A 23,482-nucleotide genomic window follows, 5' to 3' on the forward strand; every position below is an offset into this window, starting at 1 on the left:
AAAATGTTATATTCAAATTACCAGCCCTCTTTCACCGAAGCTGAAGACCCTCCGATTATTACCGGCTAGCCGACTGAAATGAATGGATATGGGTTTTCAACGTACGTTTTTTTCTCACTTTCGACGGCTTGAATAATATCAAGCGGGATTTAGCTATAGACGAGGATTTATTCATCATAGGCGAGCTCCGCGTCCGGGTTTCTACAAAGCCGTACTTCCCTTCATCATATTCGCCTCTCGGTGTATTTCCTTATTTCCGCTCGCTGAATGCCTGGAAGAAAACCTATAGATTATCGCCGTAAGAACGAGACGGGACCAGACGCGAACCTTGGGCTAAAAATAGCTCCCACGCTATACTGACGGCCAAACTGGGCCCTTCTCTTTGGCTTCGGTTACGATTCGGATTGGGCCCGGTTGCGGAAGAGCCCTTGATTCGAGCGTACGCGTGGTTGCCTCGTACGACGGAGGCAATAATTTCCTCATTTCACGCTGGCTAATCTCGGGGAGCCTCCTCCAGCGTTTTCTCGCTTTTTCGAGAAAACCATCCGCTAGTGGAAAAGTGAAAATTATACCGAGTTTCTATCGAAGACGGATGCTGGAAACGCTACGGGCTTTTAAAAGTAGGGCTAGCTCGTAATATAATCACTTACTCCGTAACTGGTCTGGCGGAAGCGGTTTTATAGAAAGAGGATTTAACTTTCGGGGCGGTGGCGGCCCGCGATAATTAACGAGTGGCTGCTAGATTTAATCGCCCAGAATGGAAATGGGCAGCCCTCTCTCTGTTAATCGGACTTCCCTCGCAGATACTCTCTTTTATTTTAAGCCTATTTGCAGGCTCCACCCCGAGGAAAAGACCGGGATTTGGACCGTTTATTTTGCAGCCTTGTTAATTGTCTTTGAATCACCTCGCTCACTCTCTCCTTTAGCTATAACGTTTCCGCTGTTGGGAAATTATTAGCCACCCTTAGACACTTCTTTCATTCAAAGATATCCGATTAACTTCGTATAGCGTCTAGTTTTAATACGATTTATTTTTAAAATCTCGCTTGGCTGACGTAAAAGTGTGGGAAATGTTTACGACTTTAAAACTCTGGCGCCTTCTTTCGAAAGTCGCGTTATTTCGCTGCCGTAACTCGACGCCTTCTTTTAACATATCTTTCTTCTACGCGTTTTGACATAATCCGGCGAAATTCCTTCGTGAGATTCCGTATACGGTTTGTTAACTCCGTCTATCTTTTATTTTTGCTTGTTAAGGGGGGTTTCTTGGGGGATGAAATATTGGCCCTTTTTTTGGGTGTAATTTGAAAAGTTCGTAGCGAAACGACCGTGTCTGGTGGGATGAAAAAAAGGACGCAAAAAACGGTCGTCGATTGCGTGGATGGAAAGGAGATGTGGGAGCGTCGTCGTTGGATTTTAAAGAGCGAGATTAAGCCTAACCGTGTCGTAATAACGGTGGAAAAAGCGCCTCCCGTGACACGAACCGAAACCGTAAAAATCTCGTCGCTAACGTTTGTTTCTTCAGGCAAACTCAATTTAATTTGTTTTAAGCCTAGGTTTGCGCTTTTACGAGTCACTTCGTAGATAGGATGTCCACTGAATACAAATTTAATGAAATACTTTTTTTTTTCTTTTACGTTCTTTTCCCGCCCTCACCCTGCCCCGACATATATATATATATATATATATATATATATATATATATATATCTCTATCCTGGCTGGTTCTTGGCTTTCTTCTTTCGATCACTGTCCACCGTGGTTCCTCGGCGTCCGCCTTCCACCGTTCATCTTTTTTTAACGAAATCCGAATTGGACCGTTGCCCAGATAAGCCAGTGATTTTATCGACCTTCACCTCTCGGACAATCGGGGGTCAGCTACGAGACGACGTTTCCCTGCGTTGTCTGGCCGACGCCAGCCCCGGAGCCACCTTTCAGTGGTCCTTTGAGAATTCGCCGATCGAAGCGGCCTTCCAAAGGGGTTCAGCCGGCACGGAGAGCGCCGGACCTCCTTACGTCGTCGGGGGTGCCTCTGGCGGCGGCGCTGGCAGCAAGTTCCTGGTTCGCAATATGAGGACCGAGGACAGAGTCTGGGAGAGCGTTCTATATATCAGGGACCTGGAGCCCGCCGATTTCGGAAACTACACGTGCCTTAGCAGGAACGAATTCGGCTATGACGCTGTCGATATTTGGCTGGTGAAGCAAAGTGAGATCTTACAGGACGTGGTTGGTCGTATGACCTCAAGAACTAACGTCGTTTTTCTTTTTCATTTCACAGGGAAGCCGGACCCACCCACGAACCTAAAGTTAGCGAATGTGACTGGCGCGAGCGTCCTCTTGACCTGGGAACCGGGTTTCGACGGCGGCTCGACGCAGACCTTCCGAGTTCGGTATTCGAAACTGGGCGAAACGCATTACGTGTACGAGAAAGTGTCGGACGGACGGTCTCAGTGTCAAGTTTCCGGATTGGAACCCGGAAGCGCGTACGTTTTCAGCGTTGCTTCCGCCAACGCGTTGGGTGAAAGTGCCTTCAGCGATCATATCGTCAGAGCCGCGGCGACAGACACCCAGATGGGAGCTTCGTCTACATCCTCCGATTCTTCGCCGTCGCCAACCGGTACGACCTTTTCACCACGTTTCAATATCCGTTTCACCTTCGGTTCACTTAAGTCACTTTATAAAAGCCCGTAACTATTATCAATTTTACGTTTCAAAGGGTCTAACTAATCCTAAATATGGTTGATACGTCTCAATAAAAGTAAGGTATTTGTAGGTGGCATTCTGTACATTGGAATGTCGCGGCAGACTCAATGGCGGGAAAAAAAGAGTAAAATGCCGACTCGTTCAATTTGTTCCTTTTCCCCCTTTCACCCGGTTGTCGAGCCTGTGTCGAAATTGAGCCGAAAGACGGCTTCGAGAAGCGTACTAGATATAAAGGCGCGCATCCAGCCGCATTGCAGTTAAAGAGGAGGAGAGGCTGGCAATTTTGATCCGGAAGGAATTTACCAGAGAATAGTCTTCCCTTTTTTTTCCTTTCAGTCCCCTTCGGGTTTTTAGTTTCCTCGAAATAGATTTTTTTATTTGTCGCTGTTCTCGACGCGCTATTCTGGTCCAATTTCGGAGCGCGAGAGCGTAACTGGGAGCCGACCCGTCACTCGAAACTGCGCTTTGAACGCGCGGGAAAATAAGGTGGCAGCCGTAGAAAAGCCGCGTTATATAACTTTGCCCTTAATCCGAATCAATCAAGCGGCAGACCGAGTCTTCGCCCACCTTTAGCCACCGTCTGAAGTCGGTAAGATAACTTGGCGGTTCCGTGTTCGAATCACCGGTACTCCTTGACGTATCTTCTCCTAGCCTACTAAGCCCCGAGGTATATTGCACCCTGGAAGTCGGAAAGCTCGGGTTGAAGATTCGTGGTGAGCGCCAGGCTCCAAAGTCTCTTTGATCCTGACAAAAAAGCGGCTAGCGTTAAAAGCTCCGAAGAACAAACAAGAAGTTAGCGGTATAGCTTCGTTTCCCGGTGGTCTCCCTCGGCTCCCGCTAAAGCTCCTCGGACTCCGCCACGCGTCGTTCTTCTTCTCCCAGGAGCTCCGCTTCTTTTTGTTTTTCGTAGTCTGGTATAAAACGTTTTGGCCCTCGAAACGGATATACCATATTGATGTTAATGCAAAAGTTAAAGTACTCGTCTTTGAGAGCTGACCAGAGCCGCGGTAACAAGCCGGAGATTAGTCGTCAACTAGTAAGAGGCTAATGCTTTTAAAAGCCATAACGAGAAACCGTAAAGGCATTAAGCCAGCGTCTGAATCCAATAGCTACCGCAAAAACCCAACCTTTTTATTTTATTGACAACTCCCGCGGGTATAAAAGCTTTGGCCTTTAGCCTTTGATGAAAAAGGACCTAAAACGGTTTGTTCCGGAGCGATCCGTACAAAAAGAAAAGGGCCAAAAATAAAAGGAGGGAGGGAGGGTCACCATTCGCCACAGTCCCCCCCCCCCCCGGAAAAAGAAAGATAAAAGAGAAGGATGTGTAGGAGTCAAGTTCTGATAAATCGAGGATAGTTTGGCGAGTCGTGGTTTAAAACGTTTTCCACTCTTGCCGGAGCTTAGCGTTGTTCGGCGCGCCATCCCCCAGACGATAATCCTTTTTAATCCGTTAAAAGGAACCCCCTTCTTCACTCCCCCCCAACAAAGGCGTTTTATTATAATAATTCCTCGAGTTTTCATTTTATCCCCGCTCTCTCGAATTTTACTTCAACGACACGCTCGAGTCCGAAAATGATCTCTCAGGCGTCGTGAAGAGCGGAGATGTAGAAAGAGAGGAAAGAAAGATGAAAAAGATGAGGATTGCGGGAACCTGGAGAGAAATTTGGGCGAAAATCTAAAATCAATCCGACTACGGCGGCGTCGAATGATAGCGAACTATTCGCTCGAAGGGAAAGAAATCGGGGAAATGTCCCTGTCCCTTTCAACGAACTATTCATTGGGGCCTCGAATGAAATATCGCGGAAAGGGCTATTTACTTTTCCCCCATCCGATCTCTCCGTCGTTCTCTATCCATTTCTTTCTCGCCAGAAAAGCAGTGTTGCTAGATTGTGGGAAATTTCCCATATTGTGGGAATTTTTGGGGTCCATTTTGGCTCTAAGGGGAAAAGGTAATTTATTTTCCAAAACGTTGATTTTGTGGGAATTTTCATGTCTGCGGGTATTTATCCTATATTTTTTTAATATGACTATCAATAGAAAGCCCGAAATTATCTAGAGCAGTGTATTTTCGTAAATCTTGGTTTTTATAAATAATATAAAGGAGGTGGCTCCTAATACTACGATCAAGCAATGCATAGGCCTAACAACCAAAATGTTTAAACATTTTAATTTCAATAAAATTTAATTTTAAAAAGTTAATTTTTCAAATATTTTGAAAATTACGGCATGTTTTCCATTGACTTTTCGTTGGGGGTGGGGCTAAATAGGGGGGGGGATTTGTGGGAATTTTACGACCCAGCAATGGGAATTTCAACTTTCAAACATTGGCAACACTGCAGAAAAGCGAAAGACGAGAATGTTAGTATTACAAATAGGCGAGCTAACGATTCTTTTCCTTTATTTCCAAGATGCCCAGATTTCGCGTCTGTTTTTATTTTCGTTCTTTTCTTTTTTCGCGTCGGTAGATGTCGGTATTTTCGTCTTTTCTAATTCCTAATTTGTTCCTATGTTTGTTCGCAGACCAAAAAGGAGCATCGTCGAATAGCAAGAACAATTCGAAGAAATCCGGTGGTCCCAGACACCAGTGGTGGTTGACGACGGCTGTCGTTGGGGGCGTCCTCGTCGCGCTCAATCTTACGGTCATCGTCTGCCTCGTCACTCGGAAAAAGCGGAAAAAACGTAAAGGTAATAAAATTCTAGCCCCCACCCCCCTTTCTCTTTTTACCAAGACGGTCTTTCTCGCCACTATCTTATCCCGCTGACGACCAAAACTCTTTCGGCGTCTCTCCGAAAACGCTTTTTACTACTTTCCGGATCTGTTTAAATGTAAGGACTACTTCCTTTATGGATGGTCATTTTGTAGAACACCCCGGCGCGTAAGCCTCCGCGCCTATAAAGTAGCTTTTCTTCGCGACGACTCGCTGAAAGGCTAATAAAAGGAAAGAGGCACGTGCGAACTGGTTTGGCCCATTCGGAAGGAAGCCCCGTAACAACGACAACCCAGAAAGGCCTATCGCGTCTAGTACATTTTGGGACGTTAGCCAAGAGGCGCCAATTTCGTGGGGCCTTTATCCTTCTCCGAAAGCAAAATGTCTTCCGTAAACAAAGAACCGGAATTTTATTGGTCCGAATGTAATGCGTTCTTTCGGACGTGTTTTATATCCTTTCGTAAATAAATTCGGTTCCACCGATGAATTTCGTCTACGCTTCTACAGATACCCTTTCTGGGTATTCGTGTCCGGATCATGCACTCACCAGATTATAACCGTATATTAATACTGTATATTTACATTTTTTCAAAGAGGGTTCAGGAATAATTTAGCCGTATCGGGATCCAAAATATACGCGCTTAAAATGACTTATATTTAAAGGGGAACGGCCAAGCTTTTCCAAATATGGCCTTATTTCCGTATCAAAAGATTAACAAGACGTTCAATATACTAACACGTACCTTTTTTTGTCTTGAAAAAATAGCTTTTGGCCCAAAAAGTTGAAACGAAAAAAAAAACGCCAGGTGTTTGGATTTGAATTTTCGCCGCCATCTTAGGGGCTGCCGCCAGCGCCCCTAACCCCGTATGAGCGATTTGCGAACTATCCTAACTTTTAAAATCGCGAAATTTAGGCTTAGGTCTCTTATAACTGGAACGCGCCGCGCGTGCAAAACATATTTTTTGCGTCTTCAGCAGCGCGCGCTATTACCTTGTTTTTCTGTCTCACCGACTTCTCACCAGGTGTCGCGACGGACGCGCGCTTTTCGATTTCCCGAAATTTCTTTATTTTATTAAAAATTAATAACTCAATATTTTTTGATGTGGTTTTTGCCATAAATGTTACTTTTTAATGTTCTATAGGGCTATCTAACTGGTTAAAGCTTGACCGTTCCCCTTTAAATTATAGGTTCTCCTCATTTTTAAAATATTAAAGTGCTTTAATGCTCATTCAAAAATATTTAGATCCGTAAAGTTTCCTAAGACGATTTAAAATAATCTAAATCTACGTCTCCATTTTTCCAATTTTTGAATATACTTAAAACATTCCTCGACTCCTAAACCTTCGAAAGAACCTTATTTGATTCCTCGTTGACTTTGAAATAGCTTACAAAATTGCTCGTCAAGCATTGGGAAGCGGAGTGCTCGGTCCTAGTCCTGGGGCTGACGGCGTGGCCTGCCTTTTGCAAGGGTCAGCGGGCGAAAGGTCGATTAGCTCTCGACGTGACTCCGAGGACATCGATGTCGAGGTAAGCTCGCGACTGTCATCGACCATCACCGCGACTCGTATTAAAAGGGATCGTATCTATTTTGTCTTTTCAGCAGCTTCGACAAATAAGGCTCTTAAACGCTGAGATAGTGGGTAAGAGCCGCAATTTTCTCGTTGTATCTTCTTCATTCTGGGAGTGAATAATGAAAGCTGTGTTTTTTGCATTGAACTGGAACTAGACCTAGTGGTAATCCGTGTCAAACACGACTGTTGAAGTTGGTCTGTTTCTTTTTGTCTTTTCTCTCTCTGCCTGGTTGTCCGTCGTCACCGTCCGCACCATTTCCGCCTACCTTCCAAGAGAGACGGGAACGGAGGAAGGAGGGTATCCATCACCTGAGACGAGACACTTCCGATCATCCAGGCTCTGAGATCAAGACTTGGCCAGATGTCATCGCCGCGGGCGGCGAATACATTGGCCCAACCGCTCTCTCCGTTAAGGTCGACCAACGACACACTTTCTCTCTAGTTCTCTTACTATTCAGTCTTCTTCTCTTTCATCACCGTCTAAGGCTAGGCGCCCACTAGCTCTCCGTTTCGTATCCGTCCTACCTTCCACAAGGCATTGTCTCCGTTACGAAGCAAAGGCTTGTGGAAGCTAGGACGGAGACGTTACGAAGAGCAGTGGGCGCCTGGCCTAAGAGACCCCGAGGATTAAATACGTGCTAATGGTACACGTGTTAGCGCTGGACAGTCTCTCTCTCTCTCTCTCTCTCTCTCTCTCTCTCTCTCGTGTCGAGAGGTTTATTTAACTTCCAGCTAGACTTAATTAGGCTTATACAGAAAGGCTTAGAATAATAGATTTCAGCTCCCAGTTAGACGAGATCGCGTATAATTGGTTTTAATTACTATTATATTCTAATTAGTGCTTCCGACGGTCAACTGTTCCAGTTGTTTGGGTCGTGATTTTTATAAGCACTGACAAGGAGACGACCCGAGGTGAATTTCACCGATTTTCTTTAAATTCGGTGGATAAGTAGACCTTTTTTGTAACTTGAAATTTCCCAAAAGAAAAAGTTTCGACGGGCTTTAGTTTTGACATGGCAACCAATAAATGTTTTGGAATACTTAACATCTTCTTTACCATATGGAAATTAACATGGATAAATCACGTGTACATTTCGGTAAATATTAGTAAAATGTGTAAATTAGGTAAATGCAAGTAAAATTTAAAAAAAATGGTTACGGAAGTAAAATTGGTAAATGCCATTTAATTTTATAAAGGACATCGCACTTCTTCTATGGAATTTGGCTTTCGACAGATTTTTTTCAAATTGAAACATGTTGTTAAGCTTGATCAAAGGAGCAAAATTGTCCATTGCCATTTTTCCCTAGCTCCTATAGTTTGTCCTGTATCAGCGGTCAAAAGTGGACAAAACTTAGCATAGTCTATTTGTTAAAAGAAGTCACGGCCCATAGGTTAGCCCTCTACGTTCGCCCGTCGCTAGTCCGGGCTCACTGTCAAAAGAGTTTTCTTGCCAAGATTTTTACACCTCTACTTCATTATTATTTCTTTTCTAGCAACTTATTATTCGATGAATTTTCGTACGTGGAATTATTTGATATTCAATATTTTATGATCAATAATAAAATAAAATAAAATAAAACATAACATAAAAGAAATACTTAGGAAATCAGAATATATATGATTAACCGTTTCGTTGAATCCCACATTCAACACTCGCTGATAGGATAGAAACAGTCACTCCACAACAGATCAAACACTTATTTATCGATACAGTCACATAGTCAGTCATAGTCACGGTCACACGACAGTTAAAACTCTATATTTAACTATTTATTTACTGTGTTCGTTTATCTTGCGATCAGAACGAAACCAAATCCGACGCTCTGTTTTGGTAGCACCCCGAATCTTGGTAAGAAAACTCTTTTGATAATGAGCCCGGACTAGCGACGGGCGAACGTAGAGGGCTAACCTATGGGCCGTGACTTCTTTTAACAAATAGACTATGCTAAGTTTTGTCCACTTTTGACCGCTGATACAGGACAAACTATAGAAACTAGGGAAAAATGGCAATGGACAATTTTGCTCCTTTGATCAAGCTTAACAACATGTTTCAATTTGAAAAAAATCTGTCGAAAGCCAAATCCCATAGAAGAAGTGCGATGTCCTTTGGAAGTAAAGTGGAAAAATTTAGGTAAATACCATTAAATTTGCAAAATGTTAAATAGTATAACCCAAATTTACTTGTATTTACCCAATTTAATTATTTTCCCCCAAATGTACGCGTATTTACCCAAATTAATCTGGAATTACCCAATGTACAATATTTTTAACATAATTTATTTAACTTTATCTATAACTTATTTTTTTAATATTAATTTTTTTTAAATCTGCGATTTCTCCAGGTTAATTTCCATGGGGAAAAAGTAGGTTTTAAGTTATCAAAAACATTTTTGGTTGAAATGGCAAAACTGAAGCCCGTCGAATATTTTCCTTTTGGGAAATTTCAAGTAACATAAAGGTCTACTTATCCCCCGAATTTAAACAAAATCAGTGAAAATCACGTCAGCTCGTCTCGTGTATCCCAAATATACCGATCTGAACAGATCTGAAATAATTCATCTGTCCAGATTCAGTTATCTGACTTAAATGAGGGAAGCAAAATCAAATAAACCGTAATTAAAATTTCGAAATCAATTTTATCGGGGGATGTGTAAAATCGATAACTGTGAGGCCTACAATGAATTCAGATTAATTTCGAACTTAAACTACCAGGTTTTCATACTGACCCCTATCAATTAATCTGATAATATCTGATCAGAAAAGCGGATAATTCGATATTTGATTTATTACAATTATTCAGATAAAGCAACTGTTTGTTAGCCTTATTTATTATAAATAAATAATGAAAGTTAATAAGAAAACCACTGAGTGTTAAAGAAAATACGAAATGAGCTATTCATAAAATCCGTCACATCATTTGAAGTGCATCGAATTGAACGAGCCCGGATCAATAGGGCAGATAGGCTCTTTCCATTTCATTTCTCATCCGGTGAATCGGATATTATCTCGCTTCCTTGTGGAGCGTTACATTTTTTTGTCGTTTTGGCGCAATTATAAACGGAACTATAGTTCAGTCGGAAATGATTGTGGATATACGTTATTATTTCCCGCTTGGCGGCGTTCGGAAACGAGATCGCTTTCGGGCGTCTTATCTGAGAAACGAGCGGATTTTTCTTCCAAATTTGCTAGATTTTCGTGCCTGTTTGCGCCTTTTACGTATCGGAGTAACGCTTTCGTAAACCTTCTTAAGGGGAGTCTTAAGTCGTCTTTGGAAGGTGGTCGCGAGGTGGCTAATAAGACGAAGGCACCGAGGAGTTTAATGAGCTATAAAAGCGGGAATTTTTCCGCTCTTTTTCTTCCATCGAATTTTTGCCGAGATTGATGAAGTAAAAAGAGTGGGAAATCGAGAAAAATGGGGTTGGCCCGTGTTGGGATGGCGTCTCTAAATTACGAGGCCGAGTGAACCGATCTGACTGCGGGGAAGGCGGCTCCTTTTAAGGCGGAAGACGACTCGTCGATATCGGAGTGAAAGGGGTGGCGGGAAACAATCCGAGAACCAACAAAAAGCAGTCGCCTCCTGGTTGTCCCGATTCCAGATTACTTTCATTTGACCCCAATAATCACTAAGATAGAAGTCAACCAAAGCGACGCCTTTTTTGCTATTTGTTCTTTGATTCCTTCGCTTCCTCTAATGACGTGAAAAGACAAAACCCCCGGGAGACGCTCTCATCCTTTATCGCGATGCCGAACCAAAGCGATGATCAGTTCCAGAAATTTAATGTCCCGTGATTCGAGCGTTATTAGGCGAAACTTTGCTTTAGTGGACTTCCCTACTGGCCGTATTGCGAGGGCCTATTCACACGAGACAACATGTTTGGGCAGGGCCGGACTTAGAGATCCTGGGCCCATAGGCAGATAATAAGTCTGGGCCCCCTTTTCACACGCTGCATTTACTCTTATCCCTGTAACTAGGCTGTGCCTGAATTTCCTTGAGTCAGCGTAGAAGTCGGAGCTCTACGGTTATATTACTAAATAAAAGCTCTTAACAATCGTCGACTAAATATGCGATAATTATGCAACATTGCTATTTAAGGCTGCGTCCGCAAACTGCCAGGCAGAAATTTTGGTAATTTTAAAACAAAATCTTCTACCTAGGAATTTCTCCAATATAAATTACGATTGATATTATAGATTTATGCCTTCGAATACAGTAATTACGGTCACTGGAGGGCCCCTTCCAAGGATGGGCCCCTAGGCCACGGCCTAGGTTGGCCTAGCCGGAAATACGGCACTGTGTTTGGCTAACACTGTTGGTCAACACAACCTGAGTTGGTCCGTGCGAATGAAGAACGCGTTTCCACGCAAACGCTGTTAGATGGTTTCCTTTCGCTTGTTCCGGGATTTGGTAGTAGCAAAAGTAGCGTAAGACCCAAAAGTATGTCAGAACGGTATAGTAGTTAATGAGAGTTTGTCGCAAAGTAAAAAAGGGAAACGAAGAGGGGGTCGGAAAATACGTCATCAAAATTGAGGTACTCCAGCGCCGCCGAGTGAGGCGTTTTAGAACGTATGTCTACGGGCGAGTAAATCAAAGAGCGAAAATCGCACCAGACCATAGACTAAAGCCGCGTTCACACTTACCCCTTAAATCGCTTCGTTTAGATAACTAGTTTTCGAAACCAGCGTGAGAAATCGCTTCGTGTTGGTTCGGGAAGCAACTTGTCCAAGTCGGTTCGCTTAGAATCGCTTTCAAAACGACAAGGCGGGAAGTAAAATTGCTCGTATTTTCCAAAATAATGGGAATAAAATTCTAAATAATGTCCAATAATATTACTGTAGGTATAGTAAACATGATTAACTAATTGTTTTGGGATACATTTTAGTATTTTCAAAATTATAGTCATAATTTGAAATGGCGTTAAGCCTTGGCTATAAGCGAACCGGGCTGAATAGATTTCGCACGTGTGAACCAAGAATTATCTTCGGTTCTAGTGTGAACGTGGCTTTAATATAATGTTGCTAGTACTATTCCAACTAGTAGGTTATGTAGTCTATAGTGTGACTAGCGAAGGTACAGCTGACACACATTTGGGTCTTACGCTACTTTTGGTATTAGGGTAAGAAGACTAAGGCTATGGTATCATTTTACAACGATTCTGTGGATGCGAAAAGTTTGAGTCGGAGTAAAAACGTTTTTTCAAAATGGCTGCCTGTGTCCTTTTTAGCAGATAAATTCTGGCTCGCAGACGACAAAATCCGATTTACTCCATTACACCTCCTCTTCAGAAGGAGTAAAAAGAGTAGCCCTAATACTCCGGAACAAGCGAATAGTTTATGGGGCGGAGTAGTTATCATCCCCGGAACGGGCGAATAAAAAGTTTTAAGTTAAAAAGAGTACACTTTTAATCCAAGAACAGGCGAAAAGGAACCACCTACTGTTGCCTAGTTTTTGAGGAACTGATCTTCTTATGACCGAGGCTTAGTTTTAAATATTTATTTATTTAAATCGATAAATAGTCGTGACATCCTTTTCAATGAACAAAACATAATGAAAATATTAATCTCGCCCTCCTTTATTAATGTTAATGGACATATTTTGAAGTATTGGACGTATTTTTTAAGGACTAAAGTTAATTTTCCTCTTTGAAAACCCGTGTTGAACGAAAATGTTGGCTCGTGTGAATAGAGTATTATCGCTCTGTCAAGATTCAAGATTTAATTTCAACCTGTACAACAGTACAACCCCTTTGTATCGGGGCGGCATCACTTAAAGGAGCACAGTTAATCAAAAAGAAAAACAACAAAAAAGGACATAAGCACATTCTGTAGTTTGTTTACATTAACAAAAATAATTAACACAACATTTGGCTGTAGCTTTGGGCTATGGCCACCATTTTTAGGGCAGTTTTAAATTTATAGGAAAAAGCATGGTTGACGTCGACACCTAGTGCTTTCAACGGCCAACTGCTTAGATCATTCGGGCCGTAATTTTCAGATATCCGAATACAATCAGTTAGTCAGACTAGGTTTCAAATTGTTTCCGAATCATTATTCCACTGAACCGCTATAATTCATCTTACCTGATTCTATTATCTTCATGAACAGTTATCAACTTCCACGTTTGACACATATATAACCTTGTGAAAGTAAATCAAAATAAACAATAATTAAAATTTATAAAGGAATTTAATCGGGGTATGTGTAAAATCACTTAAACTATCTGGTTTGAATTTTGACCCATATCAACTTATCTGATCGTGATGCTGATAATCCGATATCTGATTTATCACAATTGTTTTATCGGTTTCATATAACGCGACTGATATCAATGGGAACCGCGTATTGACCCTGTGTCTCGTCCCCTTTTCACACTTTGCGATTGCTTTTAAATAGTCTAAAATAACTGATCGATTTTGAAAGTCAGACTAAAGGTCTATTCACACGAGCCAACTTTTTGACCCAACTAGATGAGTCAACTTTGAGTTGAGTAAACTAGTTGGTTCGTGTGAATAAAAGTTCGATGAGTTGATCCACCAAAAAAGTACGCGAGAAAAAAATGGATCACTGATCCATTTTTGCTGACTCAGCATTTTGATTTGAAAAGTTGGCTCGTGTGAAAAGGTCTTTACTTCCCTTAGTAATCTTCTGGCTTTCGAAATCGAGCTACTGATGAGAAAGACTAATTATTTTTTTCAAATATTGATAGGCTTCTATGGCTCTGGACGAATTGATGCCTTCCCTCGAAGAAGCCGTGACGTGCCACGAACTAAGCACGTTCATTGGTTCGAAACTGGAAGGTGACGTCATTCAAGCTTGATATAAAAATGGCAAACTCCCTCCCTCTTCTTTCAACCTCAGCCAGTGCTCAAGAAATTCGCGCTAATTTCTACTCGCGAATCCGGCGTATTATACGCATTATATAATAATAATACATATAATAATAATTATTATATTATGTTATTATATAATATTTATATTATGTACTTACCATATACTTCCTATATCAAAATCTATAGGTAATTTGAAGAAAAAAACTTTAAAAATTAAAAGAAAACGTTTTTTATATAAACATTCGCGTGTATATAATGTAACTGAACTTATAAGACATATTATATAATTTAGAGGTAGACTGATACGGTTCGCGAATATAGTTGCCATCTAAAGTACTTTAGGATATTTTAAAGAAAAATGATCAGTTAAAATGTTGCGAGGGGGACGTGCGTGGAGTATACTACGAAATTTTAATTTAGAAATTATTCCGCGATATAATAAACCGTAAAAGTAATTTTTAAGAAAATATATTAAGCCTATTTTGAAGGGCTCGGTAAAAAAGCCTTTTGTGTCCCAAACTTACGCGAAAGCGTCGTTTTCAATAATTTAAAAAAACAAATGGGAGAGTAATAAATTAAGATAGAAAGATACAAACGTGTATGTATGCGAGAAAATGCGATAGTTCACCCCTTATTGTAAATATTTAAAAATAAACGAGACGCAAAATAAATTACATAAAACTAGAGACAAAAGTCTTTTGGTCTAGAATTTTTGTAATTTTTTAAAAGAGAAAATATTTGGTTATCGGTATTACACATCTAATTGAAGCATGGAGCAAGGTTACTACGAAACAAAAAAATTAATTCGCGCGTAAAACTATAAATATAGAATTTAAAAAACACAAGTTTTTAAATCGCTAGTCCTACATTAATATTGTAATTCCGGATAAATAGTTTTCTTTCAATATAAATAAGTTGTCTTTAAGTGCATCGCGTTTTGCTAAAACTTTCTTAGTGGTTTCCGTTCGAATAAAAAGTGCTACGATGTAATATATCGGAAACCAGGTGCGGCTTTCCTTCCCCCTCATCGATAGAAACTTTTCCCGGATAATAACAAAAAAAAAGACTGGAACTTGTGTGTCAGGACTTGTTTCATTTTTGCTCAATCAACATCAACATAATGTACCGCGGAAAATTAAAACCGAAAACGAAAACATTTTAGGAATTTTATAATTATAAACCGCCCTCGACTTGAATTAAAATACATGTTTGACTGGCGTTTTGGGAACTCTAGTCGAGAAGCGTAACTTAATAATCCGCGTGATTTATCAAGTTATTCCAATTGTAGCGATCGGATTTCGAAAAAGCAAAATAACCAAAAAAAAACTTGAAGTATAAAAGCGTTGGTGAAAACGAAATACATGTATCACTATCCAATTTCGTTTTGTATATATATAAGGATAGTGTGTACTATAATTAGTTTCGCAATAATATAATTATATATAATGACGACAAAAATAATAAAGACTGTTAAGTATTTCTCTCGTTTACTTTCTCGTCTGTAGGCATACCTAAACGCTACATAAGTACTGTAAAATGTTCTAACACATTTTCAACGGCTTAATATAATTTTTGAGTATTTCACGATTACAGCGTTATTATTGGCATAAGTTTCGGCATCTACAGCGATGTACAGTAATGGTACTATATATATAAAAAAACATAATAATTCTTAAATTATCCATAGTCGTTATTAAATTTTCGCTTATATATTTAGAAAAAAAAACAATGAAAATATTATCATAAAATAAATAAATTATTTTTTAAATTTGAGGTTTATAATTCATTACCCTTTATATACGACTGACATAACGATAGCTAGACAATTTAGTACTCATCGCTATTTTGGTCTTTGAAAGTAAAATAAGTATTGCGAATAGTCAAATAATACTGATAAAATGTCGTTTGACAAGTTTTGCTATTTTTTTTTTACCCTAGTGGGAAAGAGATAATTACTGACGGATAATTAAGCTGTTTGAATACGTTTGGCTACCCGCACACGGTATTCCGCCCAACAATGGATAGCTACGTTATGAAAATATAGGAACACAGATTTTCTGTAAAAATAAAATATAAAATTTTTAATCGATTATTTGGATAATTCGAAATGAAAGCAAATCTTACACCAAATAAAAATTATATTTTCATTTAAAATTATTCAAAGAATTGTTTGAATGCGCAATTTTTCCGATCAACGTCAATGGCGTCGCTTTAGCCCCGCAATTACTCTTCATTTCATATGAGGCCCCACAAATCTTCTCGAAGGAGCCCTGAAGGCGTCTCTATAGTCGCTAGGCCTTTTACTACATGAAGAATTTAGTAAAATTCTGAAGAGTGCCTACAAATGAGGAAAAATTATCAGCTAAGACCGAAGAAAGTCCTGGAGCCGACACTTTTGGAATTAACTCGTTGCATCGGGCATACGTTTGGCAGTTACCATAGCAACGTAGCAGTTGCTATGGTGCTAAGAGAAGATGAGTAGGAACCAGACTTTGGTGGCACGTTATGGTTTAATGAACTCACTAGGATTTTTAGTTTGAGGTCATAAAAGACTGGTCGTCTAATGTCATAGTTACTGGTCCTAAGAACCAATGAAAAAATTATTTTCAAGATTTTGTCTGGCTATTAGCTTCATTTATAAAACAAATAAGCATCTCCCTGTTACTCTTTATTTTAATTGTATATCAATTGTATTATTTATTGTATATCTGAAACGAATTACTATAAATAAATCTGCTTTATTATTTTAAATTGGGCTACATTTCAAACTAGAATGGTGCTACTTCTCTAATAAACTTGGGTGGTTATCTGCGTTCATATCCTGGCAGTTCTGTTGGTTTCCAAGGGCCAAGTAGGGTGTCGTATTTTCCCTCGAGTTTTTTATGGTCTGGTGAGGGTGGGTGCTTTTATTGAAAATAATTATTGTAAAGTTTGAACTCTTAAAAGCAAGAATGAGGTTTTATTTAGCTGTGGTTTTTATTATGGTATTTGTCTTTGGATGGCATAACTCGTGTGCATTAGCTGAGGTGAGTTCTATTTACATTAAAGAAAAGTGTCACCGTTTTCGGCCTAGGCCTAAACAACCAGAATTTAGTTAGGACTAGGCATAGGGATGGTTCTATTTTAAGGCGTAATTATACATTTTTTTTTTAATATCGTTTACACCCAATTTCTTGAAATTGTTCTATTCTTTTACGATGCATTATATTAATAAGCCACTGAATTAAATTTACCACTTTGAAAAGTTTTTGAACGAAATTAAAAAGAATTGAAAGTAAAAACAATTCTTAATCGCTATTTGAGGCCATGATGAAGCCTTAGCTGAAATTACATGTACCTACGAAACTGGTCCACCCACAATGGTTACTATTTACCAAATAATAGGCGTTAGCCATAAGCTTCATTTTGTAATTTTGTTTTCAGTTATAAAAGTAAAGATAGTTTTATTGATCAGATCAATGGTATTTAGTCACCTAGTATTAAGCTACATTTAAATTCCTATCTGAAGAAATTTAACAATTGGTGCTTCCATTGTTTGGGTTATGTGGGCGTTTTACATTACTAAGATTACTTGGTACAGTAAAATTATCGAAGTTCTAATACAACAGTGGTTCTAATCTGAAATGCTTCGTGTTTATGAATGTAAATGAAAAGGTTTTCTTGAAAAGGTATACCTTTTCTTATACAAAAAGTTTTTAAAATGCGTGTGTATCGGTTTTTCTGATAATGATATGTTGAGCAAAATATAATTATTCAAATAACCATTTTAACACCTATAGTACAATCTTTAAAGCTCTCACAAAATGGAGAATATTATTACCACATGCAATTGTAGGCTAAGCCTATCTGTCAAATTGTTTTAAAATCACTGAAGTGTGATGGTGCAGGCTAAAATGTAACCTTTCATAGCCACCAGCTCAAAAGGAAAATGGTACTAATTAAGCTCAATATATTATAACAGTTTTCATAGTTCTATGTGAAAGGTTTTTTTAATTATAAATGTAAGTGATCAATGTGATGGAAAACTATTCCCAATATATAGTTTTCAGTGGCGTAACGAATTGATGTTGGGCCCAGGGTTGAACGCGAAAAAGGGGCCCCCACCCTAGGTGTGACAGTGAATCCACATTTTCCCACACGGGCCACCCCTTCTTGTGCGCGATCGCGATGGGGCCCCCTAAAGGTCAGGGGCCCAGGGAAACCTGTCTGGCAAACCCCGTGTACGGTACGCCACTGATAGTTTTTTCACAGTACTATAAATGTTATTATTTTTTCTAAGATAACATTTATTTGATACTTGCTAATTTCAAAAGCCAAGAGTGGGTATTTTCGTAGTTAATAAAATAAAAATTAGTATAGGTTTTAATAGAAACTACTACTAATTACAGTGTAAATATGAAGAGCTTTTTAGCTATTATATTTTTCCATTAAAGATAACCCAATTTATTACACTGAAGCTGAAGAATATATTTTAAATCTAAAAATTTGCTGGTACCATTAGTTATGACTTGTTTTTAATGTAATTAGCGCCCATTACCCTAATGATAAATCTGATGCGAAAAATCTGAAATGAGGTGATTCACCATTTATATTAAACTCAATTTAAAATATTCTCCATAAAAATAATTTTCTACAGTGATCGGCTTAGTTTTAAGGTTATCATTAAGTTATTAAGTTATTTATATTATAAAATGAGTTTTTCAGTTAATAGTTAAATTCTTTGTTTTTGTGGTATCGATTATAGCAGCTTATTTAGTCTCTTTAATATCAAATTACTAACAAAAAGATATTTTTACAAGGCGTCTGGAAATGCGGATTCCAGCTTAACTCATTTCCAGCCCATGGTGGCAGTTCTTTGTGGTCATGGAAAATATCGTAATCAATATCTAGATGAAAACCGACAATGGGTCTCTGATACAGACTCTAAAGCCACTTGCACCAGTGATAAGTTGGAAGTGTTAGAATATTGCAGGAAGGTACTAAGCAAATATATAATTGATTTTTGTTTAGGTTATTTTTGTGACCAATATTTTATTTTCAAAGGTGTATCCCAAAAAGGATATCAGAAACATAGTAGAATCCGGTCGTTATTATAAAATAGACAGGTGGTGTAAAGCCGGGCAGAAAAAATGCAAAACCTCTCACTGGGTTAGGCCATACAGATGTTTAGGTTTGTAAATGTTACATTTTTGATGTGGTGACTGAACTTTGAAATTTTTATAACAAAGATTTATTTTATTATAGAGGGACCATTCCAAAGCGATGCTCTTCTAGTGCCAGAGCATTGTCTTTTTGATCATATACATAACCAGAGTGTTTGTCAAACCTTTGACGAATGGAACCACACAGCCGCTGGAAGCTGCGAAAATCGCAGTATGAGGCTAAAAAGTTTTGCCATGTTACTTCCGTGCGGAGTGGATATCTTCGCCGGAGTCGAATTTGTTTGCTGTCCAAAGGAAGAAGGTATTTCAGTTATCCAGTTAAACCTGCCTGATTTATAAACTGAATGCAAGTAACTTCACAATTCTTTATAATTCTTATTTTACTACTTAGATCAAAGCAAATCTCTTGGCAGTTCTGAAAATGAATTAGATAGCAATGATGATGATGATAGTGACGATAGTGATGATTACGACGACGATGATGATAATTATTATGATAGCGATTACGACAGTTCGTCGCAAAGTACCAGTAGCAGTAGTAGCACGACAACTACAACAACAACCACTACAACCATGACTACAACTACAGAGAAGCCTGTAGATTATTACTTTACTCACTTTGACAGTAAAAGAGAACATGATGCTTTTAAAGAAGCCCAAAAATCTTTGGAAGACAGTCATAGAGAAAAGGTCACGAAGGTTATGAAGGAATGGAGCGAACTAGAGGAGAGATACCAAGAGATGAAGGTTAAAGATCCAAATGGTGCCGAAGACTTCAGGAAGAAGATGAGCTCTGTACGTGATATTTTATTTCTGACCATACTTTTCATTGGCCAATAAACTTAGCCCTAAAGAATTTTCTTTATTTATAGCGCTTCCAAAAGACTGTAGAGGCTTTAGAGGAAGAAGGTGCCGCTGAAAAAAGACAGTTATCTGCAATGCATCAACAGAGAGTGATGACTATTGTAAATCTACGAAAGAAGTCTGCCATGGATTGTTACACAGCCGCATTAGACCAAAATCCACCTAAAGTAATAATTCTACTCTTACTATTTTCCTTTTAAAATATTTCTGTAGAAGCGTGTCTGATTTAGTATGTGAGTTTCAGACGAAAAAGATTGAAAAATGCTTGGAAAAGCTTTTAAGGGCCTTGGAGAAAGACCGCATTCATACACTTCACCATTACCGCCACATTTTAAGCTCTAATCCCAAGCAAGCTGAAAAAGAGAAGGATGCTATGCTCGAACACTTGGAAAGCTTGCATTACGTTGCGAATCAAAGTTTAGCTATGTTGGAAAGAGCGCCATCAGTCGCTGAAAAGATCAGGGATAGAATGAGTTAGTATATTTTTTACCTCACTTTAGTTTGCTTACAGTTCCATTTACGTATTTCATTTTATTTACAGCTTCTCTCTGGCACCATCTGCACGGATTAGGACCGGAAGAGGAAGTTAGTAAAGACACTGATAAGGCCATATTGGATAAGTACAATGAGGAAGCCGAGGCCAAGCAAAGAGGTTAGTGGCTTTATCAATTGAATAGTTTCCTCAACTAAACTTCTATTTCTACAGAAAGAGAAAAGAGGAAGCAAGTAGAGGAAGCTAGACGCCAGGAATTGAAAGAATTGAGAGAAGAGAAAAAGAGAGTAGAAACGAATAATGGAGGAAAACTTGAACGCGAATTTGATCCAGAGTCCATGGAAGATGAAAGTTTGGTAGCTTCAACTTCAGTTATGCCATCCAAATCAAGCTTTGAATCAGCCTCTCAAATTAAAAATACTCTGGATAAAGTTCCAGAAGAAGGCCTAAGAGACGAATCAAAGTTGTTTAAGAATGATCACCAAAATATAGCTCGCAACTCCCTGGATTACCCTCAACAAAGATTACACGATGAGCTTTTAGCGCCTCGACTAGCTCATATGCAAAAAGAGACCTTTCATCAGTCCGAATCGGTAATTTTGGAAATTTTTGATTTACATCCATAACTAATTATTTAACCCTTATTTTTCTATAATATTTTAGACTTACTCCGTTAGGAAAGAGGATCTGGGAAGGTTCAAATGGAATGGGAGCTTATACATAACGCTCGCTTTTGCGGGAATCGCTTTATTAACAGCCATGATTGTTGGCATTGTGCTTTTGCGACGCCACTCGCAAAGATCATCTCCTCATAGCCAAGGTTTTGTGGAAGTAGATCAGGCTGCTACGCCGGAAGAGCGACACGTGGCCAACATGCAAATAAATGGATATGAAAATCCCACTTACAAGTATTTTGAAGCCCAGAGCAATTAAGAGGAAAACGTTATAACCAAGATGTTCAGCAGGGGGTATGTAACGATTTAACCAACGGAGTAATAAGGGTAGATAAAAGAAACACTTTGACGTGGGCAGTGTTTTGTTCTATTTTTGTTGTCTCCTTATTTTAGAGGCATTTAAAAGAAACAACTTTTTATTTTAAAAAAAAGCGGTAGTTAGGGGGATAGCCAATCCTTCAAACAAAATAATAATTACAAATCTTCAACAAAGAGTTAATGTACTATGTGTATTATTATGACATATTTAATCCGGAGAAAAAGTAATAACTTCTTAAGGGGCAGTTTTATTTTTTCCCCTTTTTACGCCCCTTGAGAGATATTTATAATTTTTTTACTCTCAACTCTTATCTCGAAACAAGCCTCTCTGTGCACATCTCACTTAGAAAAGCTGTTACTCTCTCTATCTCATTGTGAGAAACATTAAAAAAAAACCCTTTTTGTACTGCAAAACTATAGATTGTAGTGTTAGAAAGACTGTCTTCTTCTGGAATATTTTCGAGGACATTGAAAATAAGTGCCACCTTTTTTGAAATACTTAATGAGGAATAATAATATACCCTGTAAATGATAGAATTTGAAACTAAGGTAATCTTGGAAAAAATCTGTAAATTGACAGTTATCCAATTAATGTAATAATCTTGCGAGTATAATTTAAACCCTTGTATTTAAATAAAAATCCAGCTCAAACCGTGTAAAATAAGAGTTGCGCTTTAGTCAGTTGCGAATGAATCTTAAAAAGCGTGTCAAAATGGCCATAGAATTTCTACATAAGTGACTCAAACTACTTAAACTGCCTAGTTACGCAACTCTTTTGCAAAAATCGCAAGATTATCGATTAATGTTCAGATTAAATTCTAACCCTTAAATGACCTTTCAAATTTTAAGGCATTTCTAACGTAATCTCAAATCCTCTTTTACGAAAAAGAAATTAGCTGTACATTAAGAAAAGATGCTACTTATAGAAGTAATTCACGTTAAGCGATATTATATGACAACACAGTATTTGCGCATCCCCCTAAAACCTTACTACATTATACATTCCTAATAATCAACCGCACTTTGTATTTAATCCACTTTAGTGTTGCTATAACGTTGTTGGAATTACAAAAAAAAATATTAAAAAGCCCTGAAGGCCAACAATTTTGCTCCTTGGGATTTATGTCTCAATTCAATTGTAAAATTTATGGGGATTTTTTCCCTGTAACATTTTATTAGGGAAAAACTGAAGTGCACAGTTAGGCTCTTGTTTTCTCCCAAAAATAATGCGAAAAATTTGTTATTGCAACTAAGAATCAACATATTTCTTGAGCTGAGCAGTAATGTGTACATTTGAATTGTAGTCACAGTTTGTGCCATTTGTAGGTAAATTAAAAATTACAAGAGTCTTAATACGATTTTATCCACGCATTTGTTTATATATCCTTTTGAATTGTTGAATGTGTTATAAGTGCCACTTGTCTTAAATCAGTCTTCAGTCATAATTATATAAAGAAAAATGTTTCCTTAAAGTTACAAGTGTTCAAATTTTTTTTATTGAACATATCAACCAAGGTAGACTGTAATTATTGTAAGCCATTTTTCCTTTGCTTATTAGCTGATATTTTAATAATTTATTGTTTTCAAGTTATTGGTGCTAGCTAATAGTTTAAAATAGAAAACCCAAACCTAGTTTACAGCTTGTTATTTTTATGTACAAAGTATGTTTATTTGTACAAAATTCAGTTTACGTGCTGTACCTTTTACAGGTGATCTGGGCTTTAATAAAGATGTAGTTCTTAAAGAAAATGTTTGTGATGTAGGCCCTTGACGCCTAATAAGTACAAAGTCTTGTTTCAAAGGGGTAGTCACTTTATACACATGCTTACTTTTAGAAAAACATTTGGTGATTTTCTTTAATACATGATTATTATTATCCCAATTATGTTTATAGACATTGTTAAGGGGTTAAGTGTGCGCAAGAAATAATATGAGTGTATAATATACTTTGAATGTCCATCGTTGCTACGAGTGCATCTGGAGAAACCGGAGTGGCTTAAACCATGTTGAAAGTAAGCCGTGACGCCACAAAATTATTAAAGCTATGGGAGCGTAGCAGTAAACCCATAAGTATGACGCTGTTAATTTTCATACCGAACCTTTTCACTTACGTTCTCGCGCAGCTTTGACTTGGATTTGCAACTGAACTGACTAGTACATTAT

General features: G+C 38.5%; 2 protein-coding genes across 6 annotated transcripts in view; both read left to right on the forward strand.

Annotated features, from left to right (window-relative positions):
* The window catches only part of LOC149932683 (nephrin-like), a 113,327-nt gene extending 98,837 nt beyond the window's left edge, over positions 1-14,490 (forward strand). For 2 of the 5 annotated variants that reach the window (XM_090156442.1, XM_090156446.1), the window contains 7 exons: positions 1,825-2,202; positions 2,275-2,613; positions 5,220-5,384; positions 6,794-6,936; positions 7,010-7,049; positions 7,255-7,394; positions 13,685-14,490. In XM_090156442.1, coding sequence (XP_090012568.1) covers positions 1,825-2,202; positions 2,275-2,613; positions 5,220-5,384; positions 6,794-6,936; positions 7,010-7,049; positions 7,255-7,394; positions 13,685-13,795 — 1,316 coding nt within the window. In that variant the 3' untranslated portion in view covers positions 13,796-14,490. Of the gene's footprint in view, positions 1-1,824; positions 2,203-2,274; positions 2,614-5,219; positions 5,385-6,793; positions 6,937-7,009; positions 7,050-7,135; positions 7,222-7,254; positions 7,395-13,684 lie in introns of those variants that run through there. The other 3 variants (XM_090156443.1, XM_090156444.1, XM_090156445.1) reach the window with 3 other exon arrangements.
* A 2,155-nt stretch (positions 14,491-16,645) lies between these two features.
* Positions 16,646-23,051, forward strand: Appl (amyloid-beta-like protein). The gene is made up of 10 exons (XM_090155221.1): positions 16,646-16,834; positions 18,608-18,784; positions 18,852-18,978; positions 19,053-19,271; positions 19,362-19,765; positions 19,843-20,001; positions 20,079-20,307; positions 20,376-20,486; positions 20,541-20,920; positions 20,991-23,051. Exons 1-10 carry the CDS (start codon positions 16,760-16,762, stop codon positions 21,258-21,260), a joined length of 2,151 nt encoding a protein of 716 aa, XP_090011347.1. The 5' UTR covers positions 16,646-16,759; the 3' UTR covers positions 21,261-23,051.
* The last annotated feature ends 431 nt before the right edge of the window (positions 23,052-23,482 follow it).

This window comes from Leiobunum rupestre, chromosome 8 (genome assembly GCF_980474605.1).
Source record: "Leiobunum rupestre chromosome 8, qqLeiRupe1.1.hap1, whole genome shotgun sequence".
NCBI lineage: Eukaryota > Metazoa > Arthropoda > Arachnida > Opiliones > Sclerosomatidae > Leiobunum > Leiobunum rupestre.

What these genes read in the sequence shown, in the direction of transcription:
- Appl (XM_090155221.1), top strand. Translation starts at nt 16,760, where the DNA reads ATGAGGTTTTATTTAGCTGTGGTTTTTATTATGGTATTTGTCTTTGGA. An exon ending in TAGGCCATACAGATGTTTAG is followed by an intron (nt 18,979 to 19,052) that starts GTTTGTAAATGT and finishes ATTTTATTATAG; the next exon opens with AGGGACCATTCCAAAGCGAT. An exon ending in CCTTTCATCAGTCCGAATCG is followed by an intron (nt 20,921 to 20,990) that starts GTAATTTTGGAA and finishes ATAATATTTTAG; the next exon opens with ACTTACTCCGTTAGGAAAGA.